General features: G+C 41.0%; 1 protein-coding gene across 3 annotated transcripts in view; it reads left to right on the forward strand.

Annotated features, from left to right (window-relative positions):
• Nucleotides 1-14,132, forward strand: part of WDFY3 (WD repeat and FYVE domain containing 3) — a 195,392-nt gene that overhangs the window by 69,407 nt on the left and 111,853 nt on the right. For all 3 annotated transcript variants that reach the window (XR_011048337.1, XM_068402547.1, XM_068402548.1), the window contains exon 4: nt 1,388-1,511. Coding sequence is in view for 2 of the 3 variants with exons in the window: in XM_068402547.1 (XP_068258648.1) it covers nt 1,388-1,511 (124 nt within the window). In the remaining variant the exon portion in view is untranslated. The remainder of the gene's footprint in view (nt 1-1,387; nt 1,512-14,132) is intronic.

A 14,132-nucleotide genomic window follows, 5' to 3' on the forward strand; every position in this document is an offset into this window, starting at 1 on the left:
GTAAAAAGTCGAACTTAGACAAAGGTTATTCTGTCTTCTGCCTTTTAAGTTTGCTTCAGTAACTTTGGGGTTCCAAGGTAAGTTGGTGCCACAATTATCTTGCATCCCTGTTGGCTGTAATATTGCAAATTCCACTGGATGTCACTGGGCTTGAGTGGCCTCAGACAAGTATGTCAGCAGCTCAGGTGCAGTAGTATAACTGGGTCACCCAGGGAAAGGAGATGAGGGTGAAGCTGCTGTTCAGTCCAAACCAATTGTACTGCTGTAGATTCACATCCTCTTTCTGAGAGGCAAATATAACATATTAAACTAAAGCTTTATTAGAAAAATACTGTAATTCATTATGCCTCTTGGCTCATCGGTGACAGTCCTGCAGGTTACATAAATAGCCACGAGGGAGAAAAATGTAAACGAGCAGATACATATTGAGACCATTCATGTGTTTAGAAGGCTATTCTATTTTTTAGCACTGACACAAGTGATGAAACCAGAATTCAGATTGCATGCTTTGTTGGATAATGAATATCATGGTTTTACTGTGACTGTTTTAGTGCAAGGATTACATCAGAAGTGTGGACAGAGACTCCTTTTTGTGTGCAGTCTTGAATGAAAAGTAAATTACCTCAACAACTAGCTAATCTGTTTTGAGATAATGTCATGTTCCACAGCTTAGTGCAATACTACAGAGTTAACATATTTCTCCCGGTTAAATGTGATTCAATAAATGATTTAATAACCATATTAATGCTTTATCATGAAGAATAAGTTACTAGAATTAAGTGACAACTTATAAAAAAAAAAATCCCTAGTAACTACTGCTGTTCTGTTCAGGAGGATCTCGAGAGAGGAGAGTAAGGCCTTGGGATGCCAGCAACATGGGAGGCTTCCTGGTAGTGTCAGTTTATTGAGGGAAGACTTAACAGGGCAGTTCTACTTCCTAGTCCCTTCTAGAAGATTTTACACGCGTCGTTCTGTACATGCAGTTTGCAGCTGTGGGTTGTTTAGGTCCAGCAGATAGTAAAGGAGTTGCTCTTAAAAACAGAACTCCTGTTGGAGAATTGCTCTGGTATCAAGTCTTTACCCCATTACGTGCAATCTCAGTCTTTTGGGGCTCTGTGGGGTTTTCATCTTGCAAGAAAACTTGTGATTCCCTTTTCCCCCTTCATTCATTAGATCTTACCTACCTGAATGATGACTTAATTCCAACTATGAATATATCTTAGAGCATGCACTGTGAAAACCAGTACAATGATGAATACTGCAGCAGGAAAACAAAACCTTGTAATCTCCATAGTAATATTCCTTCTTTGCAAAGGAAGGTGCTAGTTTGTAGTGATCCTCGTAAACTGAATGACTTCTTGATACATCCATTTTTCTCTTGTTTTAGGTTTTTGGAAATGCTCCTCCAAGTACAATGACAGAAAAATTTTCTGACCTCCTGCAGTTTACTACTCAAGTGTCACGATTGATGGTGACTGAAATTCGACGGAGAGCATCAAATAAGTCCACAGGTATTGTATGGGGCACAAGTTTGGGCTTTGCGAAATGCACATTGTGAATTTCAGATCAGTCAGAATACTTATGAGCTGCCATCCACAGCAACTGTGCAGGCTCAGAAATTGAAGTCTTTGCAGCAAAAATGCAAAGACATCCATTTCTTTGGGCTGAGGAGGAGGAGGCTAGAGTTTTCCTCCTTGGGTTACGGGGAAAGCTGAGTTCCACAAACTTGACAACACATCAAAGAGAGAGGAGTGAGCCAAGTTGCATCACCTACTAGTAGGAGGAGACCAAGAACGTGCATGTGGACGGCTGCTGTATGTTGCCTGAGGTGCCTGTTGGTGGTGTGTTTTGTCCCTTGGATATGTTAACATTCCAAAACCATGCATTTTTAAAGTAGCTGTTGGCCTGGAAGCTAATAAGATGTTAAAGTACAGCGAGTCCCACATTAGGACCAACACTGCCAGCCCTAGAAAAATGTTAGTGGACTCCTCTTTTGCTCTGTTTGTTAAATGTCAGGGTGAGATTTGCTTCTGTTGAACCCTGAATGTGTCAGAACCTGGCCATGTATTGGGAGTTGTGTAACTGAGGACAATGTGCCAAGAAGGCATGTTTCATTAGCTTTCCTCTTTGATTTCCTCTTCTGAAGAGGAGTGGTTCCAAGAAGTATCGAGTTTTTGTCTACTAGATAATTTTAAGATCTGTGCTGGCTTCTCAGTTTGGATTTGGTGGTAAATAAGGAAATAGCGGGCTGGAAAAGGCTATGCAAATTATTACATATGAAGTCAGGAGTCACAAACTGTGCCAATTACAGTTTCTTTCCATTTTAAGTAGAGTGACTAACAGTGAAACATTCCAGATGGCTAAACAGATATCATAGACAAAACCTGTTCTCTATGGGTAAACAGGCGCAAAATGTCTTTTCTTTGGTTATTTGGGGAAAATGAATGTCCAACAGCCGTGCTGGCAGAATGGTGGTATTTTTTTGACCTTTTTTTCTGGGGAACATGTTATGCCTGCTAGTCAGTTGGATTCTGCTAATGGCCATTTTGGTGTGTTTATTACTTAAGTCATACCTCTGCTTGTTGCTCCAAGATAATCCAGTTGTTATCCTTGAAACTTCACAAGTCGGAGGTAGATTTTGTTGTTGTTGGTGTTTGGAGGTGTTCTTGTTTTCTACCCCACTTGGAAACTTAACCACAGTGACTTAAAAGACAGTTTGGTACTCTTCTAAGCTTTAATTAGTACCAATGTTGTTATTGAAACAGAAAGCAGTTGTTTTTTCTCTGTTATCAAGTTTGATATTGCTTCAGTCAGTAAACCCTTTTCAGACCTCATGTAAGAAGGCCTGAGAGGTCCGTGTCCTGCATTTGCATTGTGACTGTTGGCAGGACCAGGGAGTTGCAGTTTGCAGTCCAGAAATGACCAGTTAACAAGCTGTTAAAACTCATAGTTCGCAGACTTCTGTGTTAAACTGTTTAGAGCTAGATAAACATTTCTTGCAATACTGAAAAAAATAATAGAAATTCTTGGCTTTTTAGAATATGCTTTATGTTAAAAACATAATATTGTGTCTATGGATTGTGAAGGCTCTTGCATTTTTTTTTTTTAAACTTCCATTCTTTTTGTGTACCAAACAAAAAGATACAGCATATCTTAATAGCTATTAACAGGTAATTATATCTCCTAGCATGTTTTAAAAAGTGAAAAACTTCGGTAACAACTACATGCAGGAAATGTCTCTGGTAATATCCAAGTGCAAATTCCTCATGGTGTGAAGTGCTCTGTTTAAGTCAACAAAATTGCTGAGCTTGTTTTAGAGACAAGCTTTCCATCCAAACATTATCAAAAGTCAACTTTAGATGGTTAATGAAAAGGAAGAAATTTTTCAAGAACTTGCTTTCTATCTATAAAGAGATAAATGTGTTGGCAGTATTTTACAGTTGGGAATGTGGTATGATTAAATCCTACCTGTTGGTCTGTGGGGTGTGTGTTTGTTTTGTTTTGTTTTTTTACCTCCATGTCATAACGGAGCACAGGGCAATTTTTTTTCATCAGGCCTCTGAATATTTATGCTAATAGCTATGTGAGTAATGCCTGCCAACGTGGAGGCATATCTCAGTTATTCTTGGCAGACTGTAGTAGTTTTCTCAGAACAGTGTTTTGTGATTCAGTAGTGACTGTGTGGGCACCCTATCTTAAGTAGTCTCTGAACATTGCTGTTGTACTTACGTATTCAACTACAGTTTCAACTGTCTTGTTTCACTAGTATGGATGTAACCTTGGTGTAAGAAAAATGAAGCAGTTAAAATTGAGTTAAATTATCTTGTATGTTTAAGTCTTTGCAGTACAACAGTGACAATTTGCAGGTGACAGCAATAACCATATCTATGAGGATTAGTGCGTGGTTTCCCTTTCCCTGAGGTATCTAGTCTGTTTTAGAAGATGGTGGGGTCATGGTTGAGATAGCGCTATATACTTGAGATATTTAGCTGCCAAATTTTCCACAACTAAATTCAATTTTGTGTCTGAATTGATCAAAAAGTTGTGGTAGTACTATGCTAAAATATATGTTCAAACATCTATTTCTAATGTAGTCTTAGTTCCAAAATGAACCTTTCTTTTGGGAACAAGTGCATTTGGCTCAGTGCTGAAAAAGATAGACTTCTTAAAAAAGAGACAGAGACAGCTGGAATCTTGGTAGAATAAATGTGGCTACTAAATGGCTACTTCGGCTGCTGATGCTGGAGGGGAAGCAACAGTTTTATTTCATGTGTTTTTCAAAAGACATACCCTGGATGCAATTGGTTCCTCTGTGTTTTTGCAAATATTTCAACAGCGTGTCCTAAGAGTGTTTGGCACATCATAATTTAGACCCAATGCAAAGATAAGCATACAGCAGGGAAGGTTAGTTCAGCTGATCCCTCTGGTATGGCCAGCGGGACTTGTGTGCCATTTCAAGGTGTCTATCCAGGCTGATGCATGGTGGAGTGTGGTCCCCAAAGTCCTCTGTGTGGAGGTGGCTGGTGTACAGGTGGGCGGGAGAGCTTCTCTCTCCGTACCACAGATGCCATGAGCTGAATGCCTGGGACCTTTTGGTTTATCATTTCGGTGAGTACCTGTACCTTGTACATGAAAAATCCCAACTACTGAATAGCTTCATGTTGGAAGCTGTCCTCCCTGGATCAAACCGTGAACCTGCATAACTGAGCAATGGGTTCTTGGCTGTGGTGACTAACAAAGAGAAAGCAAGAAACAGGGCAAGTACACCTTTCTCTTTCACGCTTCACAGCTTCTCATATTTCAGCAGTTTGAGGGTGTACAAACCTGTGATTTGGTAGGTACCTTGTGGAGGTTATTCCATGTTTACTAAAATTACTTTCTAACTCAGTCCTGTGTTGTCTGCATCTCAAGCACACCAAATGACATACTGACAGCTCCCATTATTGCATGCATTAGGATATATAAACACTTGATATTGTCACTGAAATCGGGAATAAAACTCCTTAACGCTGGGTTTAGCATTAATGAGCAGGCATTACTTTATTCAGCTGAGGGACATGGGGGAATCACTCCACCTAACATGTCCACCTAGGGACAAAAGCACACTCATTATATACATTATAGAAAAATGCATATTCGTACAATTCCCGAGAAAAGCACGCCTATTCCAAGAAACCTTATGCATATGCTAATATATTAGGTAACTGTCTTTGCGCATGCACACTAAATTGGGGAAGGGGTCTTGTGTGGTCTCTGGTGGTCTCTAGTGGTTGTAATCCCCCCATCGTTTTGCTGTCTGCTGTATGAGCCCTCTTCTGCGCAAGCGCGGGTGATGCCTTTCTGTTGACACACGCAGGTGGCTCCGAGGAAGAGATCCTGTTCTGGTTCTTACAGAATTTATCTCTTCTCCTGGCGCCAAAGCTGTAAATCAAGTCATTTTAGACACTACAAAGATGTTGTTCGCAGATTTGTCTGTCGTAATTAGTGAGGAATTTAACAGAGACCTTGGATTCTCTAAGAATAAGCACAAGCAAGAGTCAGTGATAAGTGTAACTTCAAGCGTTATCAGTCCTAGAAGCAGACACTGTCTGCAAAACATGCAGTTAGCTTCAGAAAGTGCAGTTATTTTAGCTGAGAGGAAAACTACTGAAAGGAAAATTGGTTCTGTTTAAAGGTTACACAAAGTAGGCCTTTCAGGGCCTTCTTTGAGGCCTACTTTTACTAAACAGTTTGATATCAATTCCCCCCTTTAAAAGTAGTTAGATTTATTATCTTACTGCTTCCAAATATTTTTCTCAATGATTCTCTTAACACTAGTAAGATTGCGCATCCTACCGAACCCTTATATCAAAGTTAGGATTAAGTTTTCATCTGTGTCTGTGTTGGCCTCTCCATCTGTATCAGTTTCTGCACTTTCTGACATCACTGCAAGAAGTATAACCCAGAACTTTGTGATTCCCAAGATAATCTTAAGCATAAAGGTCCTTCCTGTTTGACAGTCCATTCTGGTGGTGAGGCTGGTTTGATCCTGCTGTGATGTATCCACAGAGTGACTACTTCAAGCTTGACAGCTGTGTAGGTGGTGAGTAAAATCTGGAAAGGTCCTTTCCACTTCTCCTTTAACAGTTCATCTGACCACGTCCTCAGGTACACTCAGGTTGGTATCGATGCACAGGCATGTCCAGGGATAGTGGTGCACTTATGGTGACGTACCTGTGGAGAGAGGACAGAACCTTTCCTAGAGAGATAACATATTCTTTCAGGTAATATTTCCATATGATCTCAAGATTCACTCCTGTTTCTGTCACCTGATAGGGGTTACTGTAAATTATTTCAAAAGGACTAACCTTTTCTTTAGTTCTAGGCTGAATGCGTATTCGTAGCAAAGCTGAGGGTAAGGCATCTGGCCACTTTATCTCAGCCTCTTGGCAAATTTTACTCATCTGTCTCTTTAGGCTTTGATTCATTCTTTCTACTTTCCCACTTGATTGAGGTCTCCATGGGGTATGGAGACCTTATTTTACCCCTAACACTTTAACTGAATTTTGAACAGCTTCTGCTATGAAGTGTGGGCTCCTATCTGAAGATAGTCCTATAGGTACCCCAAATCTCGGTGTTATTTCCTTAAACAATATTTTTGCTACTTCTTTTGCCTTGTTGGTGCAACAAGGGAAAGCTTCCGGCCAGCCTGAAAAAGTATCTATCATTACTAAAAGATACCAATACCCATTTTGCAGCAGTAATTCGGAAAAATCTATTTGCCAATAGTCTTCTGGACTGTTTCCTCTCTTTGTTACTCCTGATAAGGGTCTCTGCTGGAGTATGTTTGTTCCATCACACAGTCATGTGTTAATTCTTTCCTACCAGGATCCATAGTTAGAAAGGCTGCTGAATTCAGGATCATAGTTACTCTCAGCTTCACGTCGTGTTGTTCCAAAAGAACGGCTTGATATTTCAGTATCCAGCTTGGTGACAGCCAGTGTCCTCCTTTTTGTTCTAGAATGGTTGTAACTGCATGGGGCACAAACACAGTCAGCTTTTGCCCGAGCGTCAGTTTTTGGGCCTCTTGGATCAGTAATATCATAGCCGCCACTGCTCGAAGACATGCTGGCCGTCCTTTACTGACATTGTCTAGTTGTTTTGAAAAGTACCCCACGGGTCTTTTCCATGATCCTAGTCTCGGGGCCAACACTCCTAAACCAATATATAGTCTTTAATGTAGAAACAGTTCAAATGGTTTTTCTAAGTTCAGGAGGCCTAGAGCTGGAGCGCTCATAAAGGTCTGTTTTAATTTTGCAAATGCATCTCTGCACTCCTCAGTGCAAACAAGGAGGTTTCTTTCCCCTTGTACAGCTTCATATAAGGGCTTGGCAATGAGTCCAAAATTCATTATCCACAGATGACACCATCTAGCTATCCCGAGAAAGGAAATGGGTACTGCTTTCGTCTTACCGGTCCAGCATCTGGTTTCAACTGGATGGTTACTGGTTCTGCCACTCGGGATTGTCCTGGTGTTCCTGAAGCCCATATGAGAGATGTTACAGCATTTTCAACTCCTGGTATCTCCTGTAACTCAGCTTCCTTCTGTAACATAAAAACTTGGGCATCCAAAGCTTTATTTTCAGGAATATGGATTTGGATTTTTCCTTTTGTACAAGTAATTTGTGCATTAAATTTACGTAGTATATCCCGTCCTAATAGTGGCATAGGGCAATCTGGTATATAGAGAAATTGATGGGTTAACACCCTTTTCCCAATTCCATACTTTAAAGGCTGGAAAAACGGCCGATTTTCTTTCTGCCCTGTGGCACCAATAATTGACATGCTTTGATCACTCCACTTACCCTTGCATGTATTCAATACTGAATAGATAGCTCCCATATCTACTAAAATTTTTATTTTCTCGTTCCTCAACCTTACTATAACCAGGGGTTCTGTTGGGGAGGATTTTGGTTCTTCCCCCGGTCTGCCTCAGTCTGAATCTATCGCCATCATGTTAGCAGCATCCCTTGGCATTTCCTCAAGTCCTTGCCAACCTAATTGCGGGCATTCCTTTTTCCAGTGTCCTTTCTGCTTGCAGAGAGCACACTGATCCCTATCCAGGGGTCGGCGCTGGAACCCACCTCTTTCAATCCTGCCTTGGCCCCGTCCGCTGTAACCCCCTCTCAGTGTTCCTTGCTGTGTTAGTACAGTAATTAATCTTTTTTCCTGAGTCTTCCCGATTACTTTCCTGTTGTTATATACTTTCCAAGCCACTTCCAGCAATTTGTTAAGGTTCCTCGAATCCTCTCCCTCCAATCTTCGGAGTTTCCTTCGGATATCTGGGGCTGACTGCCCTACAAACAAAGTAACTAACAGCAGAGCATCCCTAACTAACAGCAGAGCATCCCCTTCCTTCTCAGGATCCAAGTTTATATACCTCCGGGCTGCAGACATTAATCGCTCATGGAAATCAGAAGGAGACTCGTCTTTTCCTTGAATTATCTGATATAGTTTGGACAGATTAATAGCCTTCGGAATAGCATGCCTCATCCCAAACACCATCAATCTTTGATATCTGGTTTAGTAATTCTCTCTGAGCTGGGTTGTTGGGATCCCATCGGGGATCTGCTGGTGGAAAATGATCATTTACAGTTTCCAGTTGGGCATTTTGGGCAAACACCCTCTCAGCCTCTTCTTTTGCTTTAGCTACTACCATAGTTTTTTCATCAAGCGTTAACAAAGTATCTAACACCACCTGTATATCATTCCAATCTGGATCGTGAGTCCTGATTATGATTTCAAATATCTTTGTTACTTTTTCCGTATCCTCTCTGTATGTCCCTGCTAATTCCTTCCATGACCTCAAGTTGGTTACTGAAAATGGAACTTTAACTGTTACTGGCCCATTGTTCCCTACTGCTTGACAGAGAGGGGCTTGCAGTACCTCCCCCCTTTCCACATTACGAAGCTCTATCCCTCTCCTGGTTCTCCCCACTATAGGACTAACCCCTCCTTCTTCATCAGAACTCACATAATTTTCTCCTCCTCTCCCCAGCCTCTCCTGCCTTGGCAATTCCTGTCTCCCCTGTCCTGGGGTCACCAATAAATCCACATCCTCTTCTTCCGATGTCCCATATTTAGTACAACACTTCCCAATACTACATGCCGAACAACACCTTTTTGGCCTCTTTCCCTGATGCTTCTCTAAAGCTAAGACCATAGGATCACTTGGCGTTGTACTGCAATCCTTCTGCCATTCTGGATGATTTCGCAACAAAAAGAACAAATCAACATAAGGCACTTCATCCCATTTCCCTTCCCGCCCACAGAACAACATTAATTGTAACGTAGTATTATACTTCAAGGTTCCATTCTTTGGCCACTTTTCTTGATCCTCCGAAATGTACTTCGGCCACCAATGATTACAGTATTCAATTAATTGCTTTCTTGAAAAGGAATCACTTCCTACATCTTCCCAATGTTTTAATATACATCCCAGAGGCGACCTCTTTAAAATACCTCCCTCAGACCCCTTAGACAATTGACTAGATCCCATATTAAAACAGAATAAACAAGTTACATGCACAAACACTACAATATCTAACAAAACAAAACATACAAATTACAGTCGCGAACTCGACAGTAACCAATACCCTATATCCTGTCAGCTGGCAATCCAGGTGCAAGCAAGGTGTCCCTGTAGTAACGTGTAATCAAGCCTTTGTCCAGATCCCCCTTATATCCTTTAATACCCAGTCCTGCAGGAGAGCATCTCCTGACTTAACGGATGGCTATATTCTTTAGTAATGCCTTAACAAATCCCAGGGGTCTTGTTCTAAACTCACCGGATCAGGGGATCGGAGGATCTCCCCGAAAAACCTTCGGTGGCGCCAGAGTCCTCACGATCACGTGAATCCGTCGAGCATCAGAAGCGGAGTCCCATCTGTGTCGCCAAATTGTCACCGAAATCGGGAATAAAACTCCTTAACGCTGGGTTTAGCATTAATGAGCAGGCATTACTTTATTCGGCCAAGGGACATGGGGGAATCACTCCACCTAACATGTCCACCTAGGGACAAAAGCACACTCATTATATACATTATAGAAAAATGCATATTCATACAATTCCTGAGAAAAGCACGCCTATTCCAAGAAACCTTATGCATATGCTAATATATTAGGTAACTGTCTTTGCGCATGCACACTAAATTGGGGAAGGGGTCTTGTGTGGTCTCTGGTGGTCTCTAGTGGTTGTAATCCCCCCATCGTTTTGCTGTCTGCTGTATGAGCCCTCTTCTGCGCAAGCGCGGGTGATGCCTTTCTGTTGACACACGCAGGTGGCTCCGAGGAAGAGATCCTGTTCTGGTTCTTACAGGATTTTTCTCTTCTCCTGGCGCCAAAGCTGTAAATCAAGTCATTTTAGACACTACAAAGATGTTGTTTGCAGTCTTGTCTTCTGTGTCTGGCCCTTCTTTGTAATTAGTGAGGAATTTAACAGAGACCTTGGATTCTCTAAGAATAAGCACAAGCAAGAGTCAGTGATAAGTGTAACTTCAAGCGTTATCAGTCCTAGAAGCAGACACTGTCTGCAAAACATGCAGTTAGCTTCAGAAAGTGCAGTTATTTTAGCTGAGAGGAAAACTACTGAAAGGAAAATTGGTTCTGTTTAAAGGTTACACAGAGTAGGCCTTTCAGGGCCTACTTTGAGGCCTACTTTTACTAAACCATCTGGTATCAATATCACAGGGAAGTTTAGAATGATTCCCTTAATGATGGGCAGTCTTGCAACCTGGAAGGTCCTTCCTCAGTCAGAATATGAATAAGTGGTTGTGGGGACAATCTGTGAAACCTGTGCAGAAGGATAGAAAATTGAAGAATGAGAAAGCAAAATGGTTCATCACAGGGCTGGAACACTTTAACCTCCTTTCAATGTTAATTTCAAAAGTTTGGTTTTTGTTTTTATTATTTCATGTGTGCTATTCTGTATACATCACTGTTTTATGCACCTTTTAAGTTCAATTTAATTGTGTCTTGCTTTGTTGATTTCAGTCAGTGTTTCATTCCATATTTGCAGCATTCTCTGCATGTATTTGTCTCAGTATTTACTATTTAATGCTAAACTGATTTTTACCATACCTCTAGACAGTTCAGCTAATCCCTCCTACCTCCAGAAACAACATTTTCAGTTACTGTTTATACTCTCTGAATGTTGTGGTGGTTTGGTTTTTGGAATTTTTTTTTTTTTTTTTGTGGTCCCATCCCTTTCTCTTCCCCTTAATTTCGCTGATTTACTCAAACTGTTTCACCAGTGAAAATGCTTTTAACCTCTTTAGGCATTTCTCTAACAGATCTGCTGAAAGACTATCATTATCTCATCTTCAAACCACTTTGGGAGACCAAATTGATAAACATTCATCATCATAATGTTTAACCATTGCAGAAAACCACTTCAGTGGTTTGCATTTGGCCTCTCACAATGCCTACCTTTATTCTTTTTAAAATTCCACTGATATGCAAACTCTGATTTTATCATTCATTTTTATTGCAGTTTACCTCCATCAGATCAGCAGAACTAATTTTGTTTGTCATAAATACACAAGAGTTAGTGTTATTTGTTCAAGTGCATCTCACATTTTGGCTCAGTTACTGATGGTAGTTAAAGGAAGCTTCTTATCTTCTACTAATAAGTAGCCTTTTGGGCTCCTCCCGTAATGAAGTCTGAAGTTTTCCTGATGGTGTTACTTGTGGTGTCTGCTTCTCTTTGAAGAGCTGAGGATCTTTCTCGCTAAAATAAGTGGACTTAGGGGTCGCTTTCAGACTTTTTTGGTATGTTAGTTAACTTTTTTGTTCTGTTGAGAAGAGAGTATGTTGGAAATGATCTCACATGCTCTGAGTTTACTCTAGGTATCTGACTGTGTTTCCAGGCATTCCTCACAAGAAGCAGTAGAGACTTCTTGCAGGCTTGATTAGAGAAGGGGTCCCTGACTTCATCTTGCTCCCCACCACTCCCTCATGCATCCACCCATACCTCCCACTCCCCCCACCGCCCCCTTTGGCATATGAACAGATTTTTTTCACTAATATTCCACTCTAGAATAAGAATAAGCTATACAAAAGTCTGATGACACTATTATATGCTGTTTATGGTACTAGAACATCTGACTAAAAGCTTCACATACTGAATTTGTCCTTAGTGCTATTGCTATAGGCAATAACGTTGCTTGTAATGCAGTACTGCTCTTTGCTAGCAGTCTAAATGGGTCTAATTCCATTGCTTTCCATCTGCTGCTTTTCTAAAGCCAGGATGCAAAGCACCCATGTCATCTCTTATGTATGAAGCAAATTTTATTCTACCAAGCCTCTATCCCATATATACTGAATCCATGCTGAAAAATCTGACTACTGTGTATTAACCATGTGACCACATAATCATGGTCATACTTATGTATACATGCTTGCACAGTTGTCAAGATGTGTATGCTTACATATTATTTTATAGGTTTTTCTCTTTGTTCTTTTGCCATTTTTACTAGCTAGCATATCCCAATCCTAGATTTAGTAGTTTGTTCTGCAGAAGCGCTAAGGACATCCAAGTGGGACACATAGAGGATGTTACATTATTAAAAAGATGACTTGAGCACGTCAAAACTAGGGAAAAGGTACAAGAAATAAATTAAGACTAGTGCTGATGATAGAAATTAATCTTAAATGATAGCGCTATCAAATTTGCTCAGAGCAAATGACAAGGGAGCTTCTTCCTGCGCTTAAAATGCTGTCTGTTTTTAGGTAGTGTTTAATTAAGACTGACAGTTTTGAAACTGCTATTTATAGTGTTCAACTGCTATGCCATTTAGGATGCCAGCAGTATGAGAACTTTTTCCAGAAGCATATACTTAACCCCTGAGTCTCACTTCCAAAGATGACTAAAAGAGCCTCTGTTCCACAGGTGGCTTTTGGAGACTACACCCAAAGGAGGCTGTGCACACCCTGTTTGGTACCAGTCATACCTGCTTACGGTCAGAGACTGATTGCCCAGCTCTGTCTGTGGTCAGCTAGAAAGAGAATGGGCCTACTAAATCTCACCTAACTCTGGGCTGGTGGGGTGCTGTTGTTATAGAAGCAGCAGGTGCTTTAGACACGCTTGACACTCAGAATTTAGGAAAGTGGCTTTTACCAGGAATTCTGGCGTTTTGCATATGCCTCTAGTGCAGGAACTATGGCTGTGGCATGGCTGTTGTGCTTTCTAAGTTGGTCTGCTCATATACCCAACCATCCAGCCAATGTTTTGCACCAATTGTTTTGGAAAGCAAAGTGCCCACCAGGTACTTGAGGTTAGCATACTGGGAAGTTGCTGCATGCCCATGTTTGTGTTTTAAATATTGCCTTACCTTTCACCTTGGTATTTCAAGCTCTGTTTTATCTCAGTCAGTCTCATGCAGGGATTTGGTAGGTGCATCTTCTTACTTCAGCACCAGAATTGGAAAAGCCCGGTGGTTTGTACAAAAACCTGTTATGGGAATAAGGCTGCAAAACAAAAACATGAGAAAATAGCTATGACACAAATGAACTAAATCTGGATTTTTACCTTAAATCTGTCTCTCTTTCTTTATTTTTTCCAAGGATTAGGACTATAAAAGGGTTACTGGGCTTTAGGGAAAAATACGTCCTCTTTGCACTGAAAGGGAATGAAACTGACACCAGCATGGGTGATGTGAAATCCCCGTGAGAGAGACATCAAATAGACTATTTTCCGTGTGAGAGAAATTAATAGAATAAGAGAGGTCTCTTGTCTGACCTCCTGCTAACAGCCAAACCAGCTGTGAGATGGGACCAGGTTGTGCAGGGTTCGATCCTGTCGTGTCTTGAAAACCTCCAAGAGTGGAGACAGCACAGCCTCTCTGGGCCCCATTTCAGTGCATCTCTGTCCTCAGGGTGGGGGGAATTTCTCCTCATATGCAGTCTGAACCTCTCTTGTTTTAAACTTGTCATGTCTTTGTCCTGGTTTGGCCTAAAACAGAAAAATTTTCCTTTCTGTGATTTTTACTTTCAGCTAAGCTTCTTCTAAGTAACTGCACTTTCTGAAACTAACTGTGTGGTTTTCAGACAGTGTCTGCTTCTAGGACTGATAACGCTCAAAGTTTATAGTTATT

This window comes from Nyctibius grandis, chromosome 6, assembly GCF_013368605.1.
Source record: "Nyctibius grandis isolate bNycGra1 chromosome 6, bNycGra1.pri, whole genome shotgun sequence".
Taxonomy (NCBI): Eukaryota; Metazoa; Chordata; class Aves; order Nyctibiiformes; family Nyctibiidae; genus Nyctibius; species Nyctibius grandis.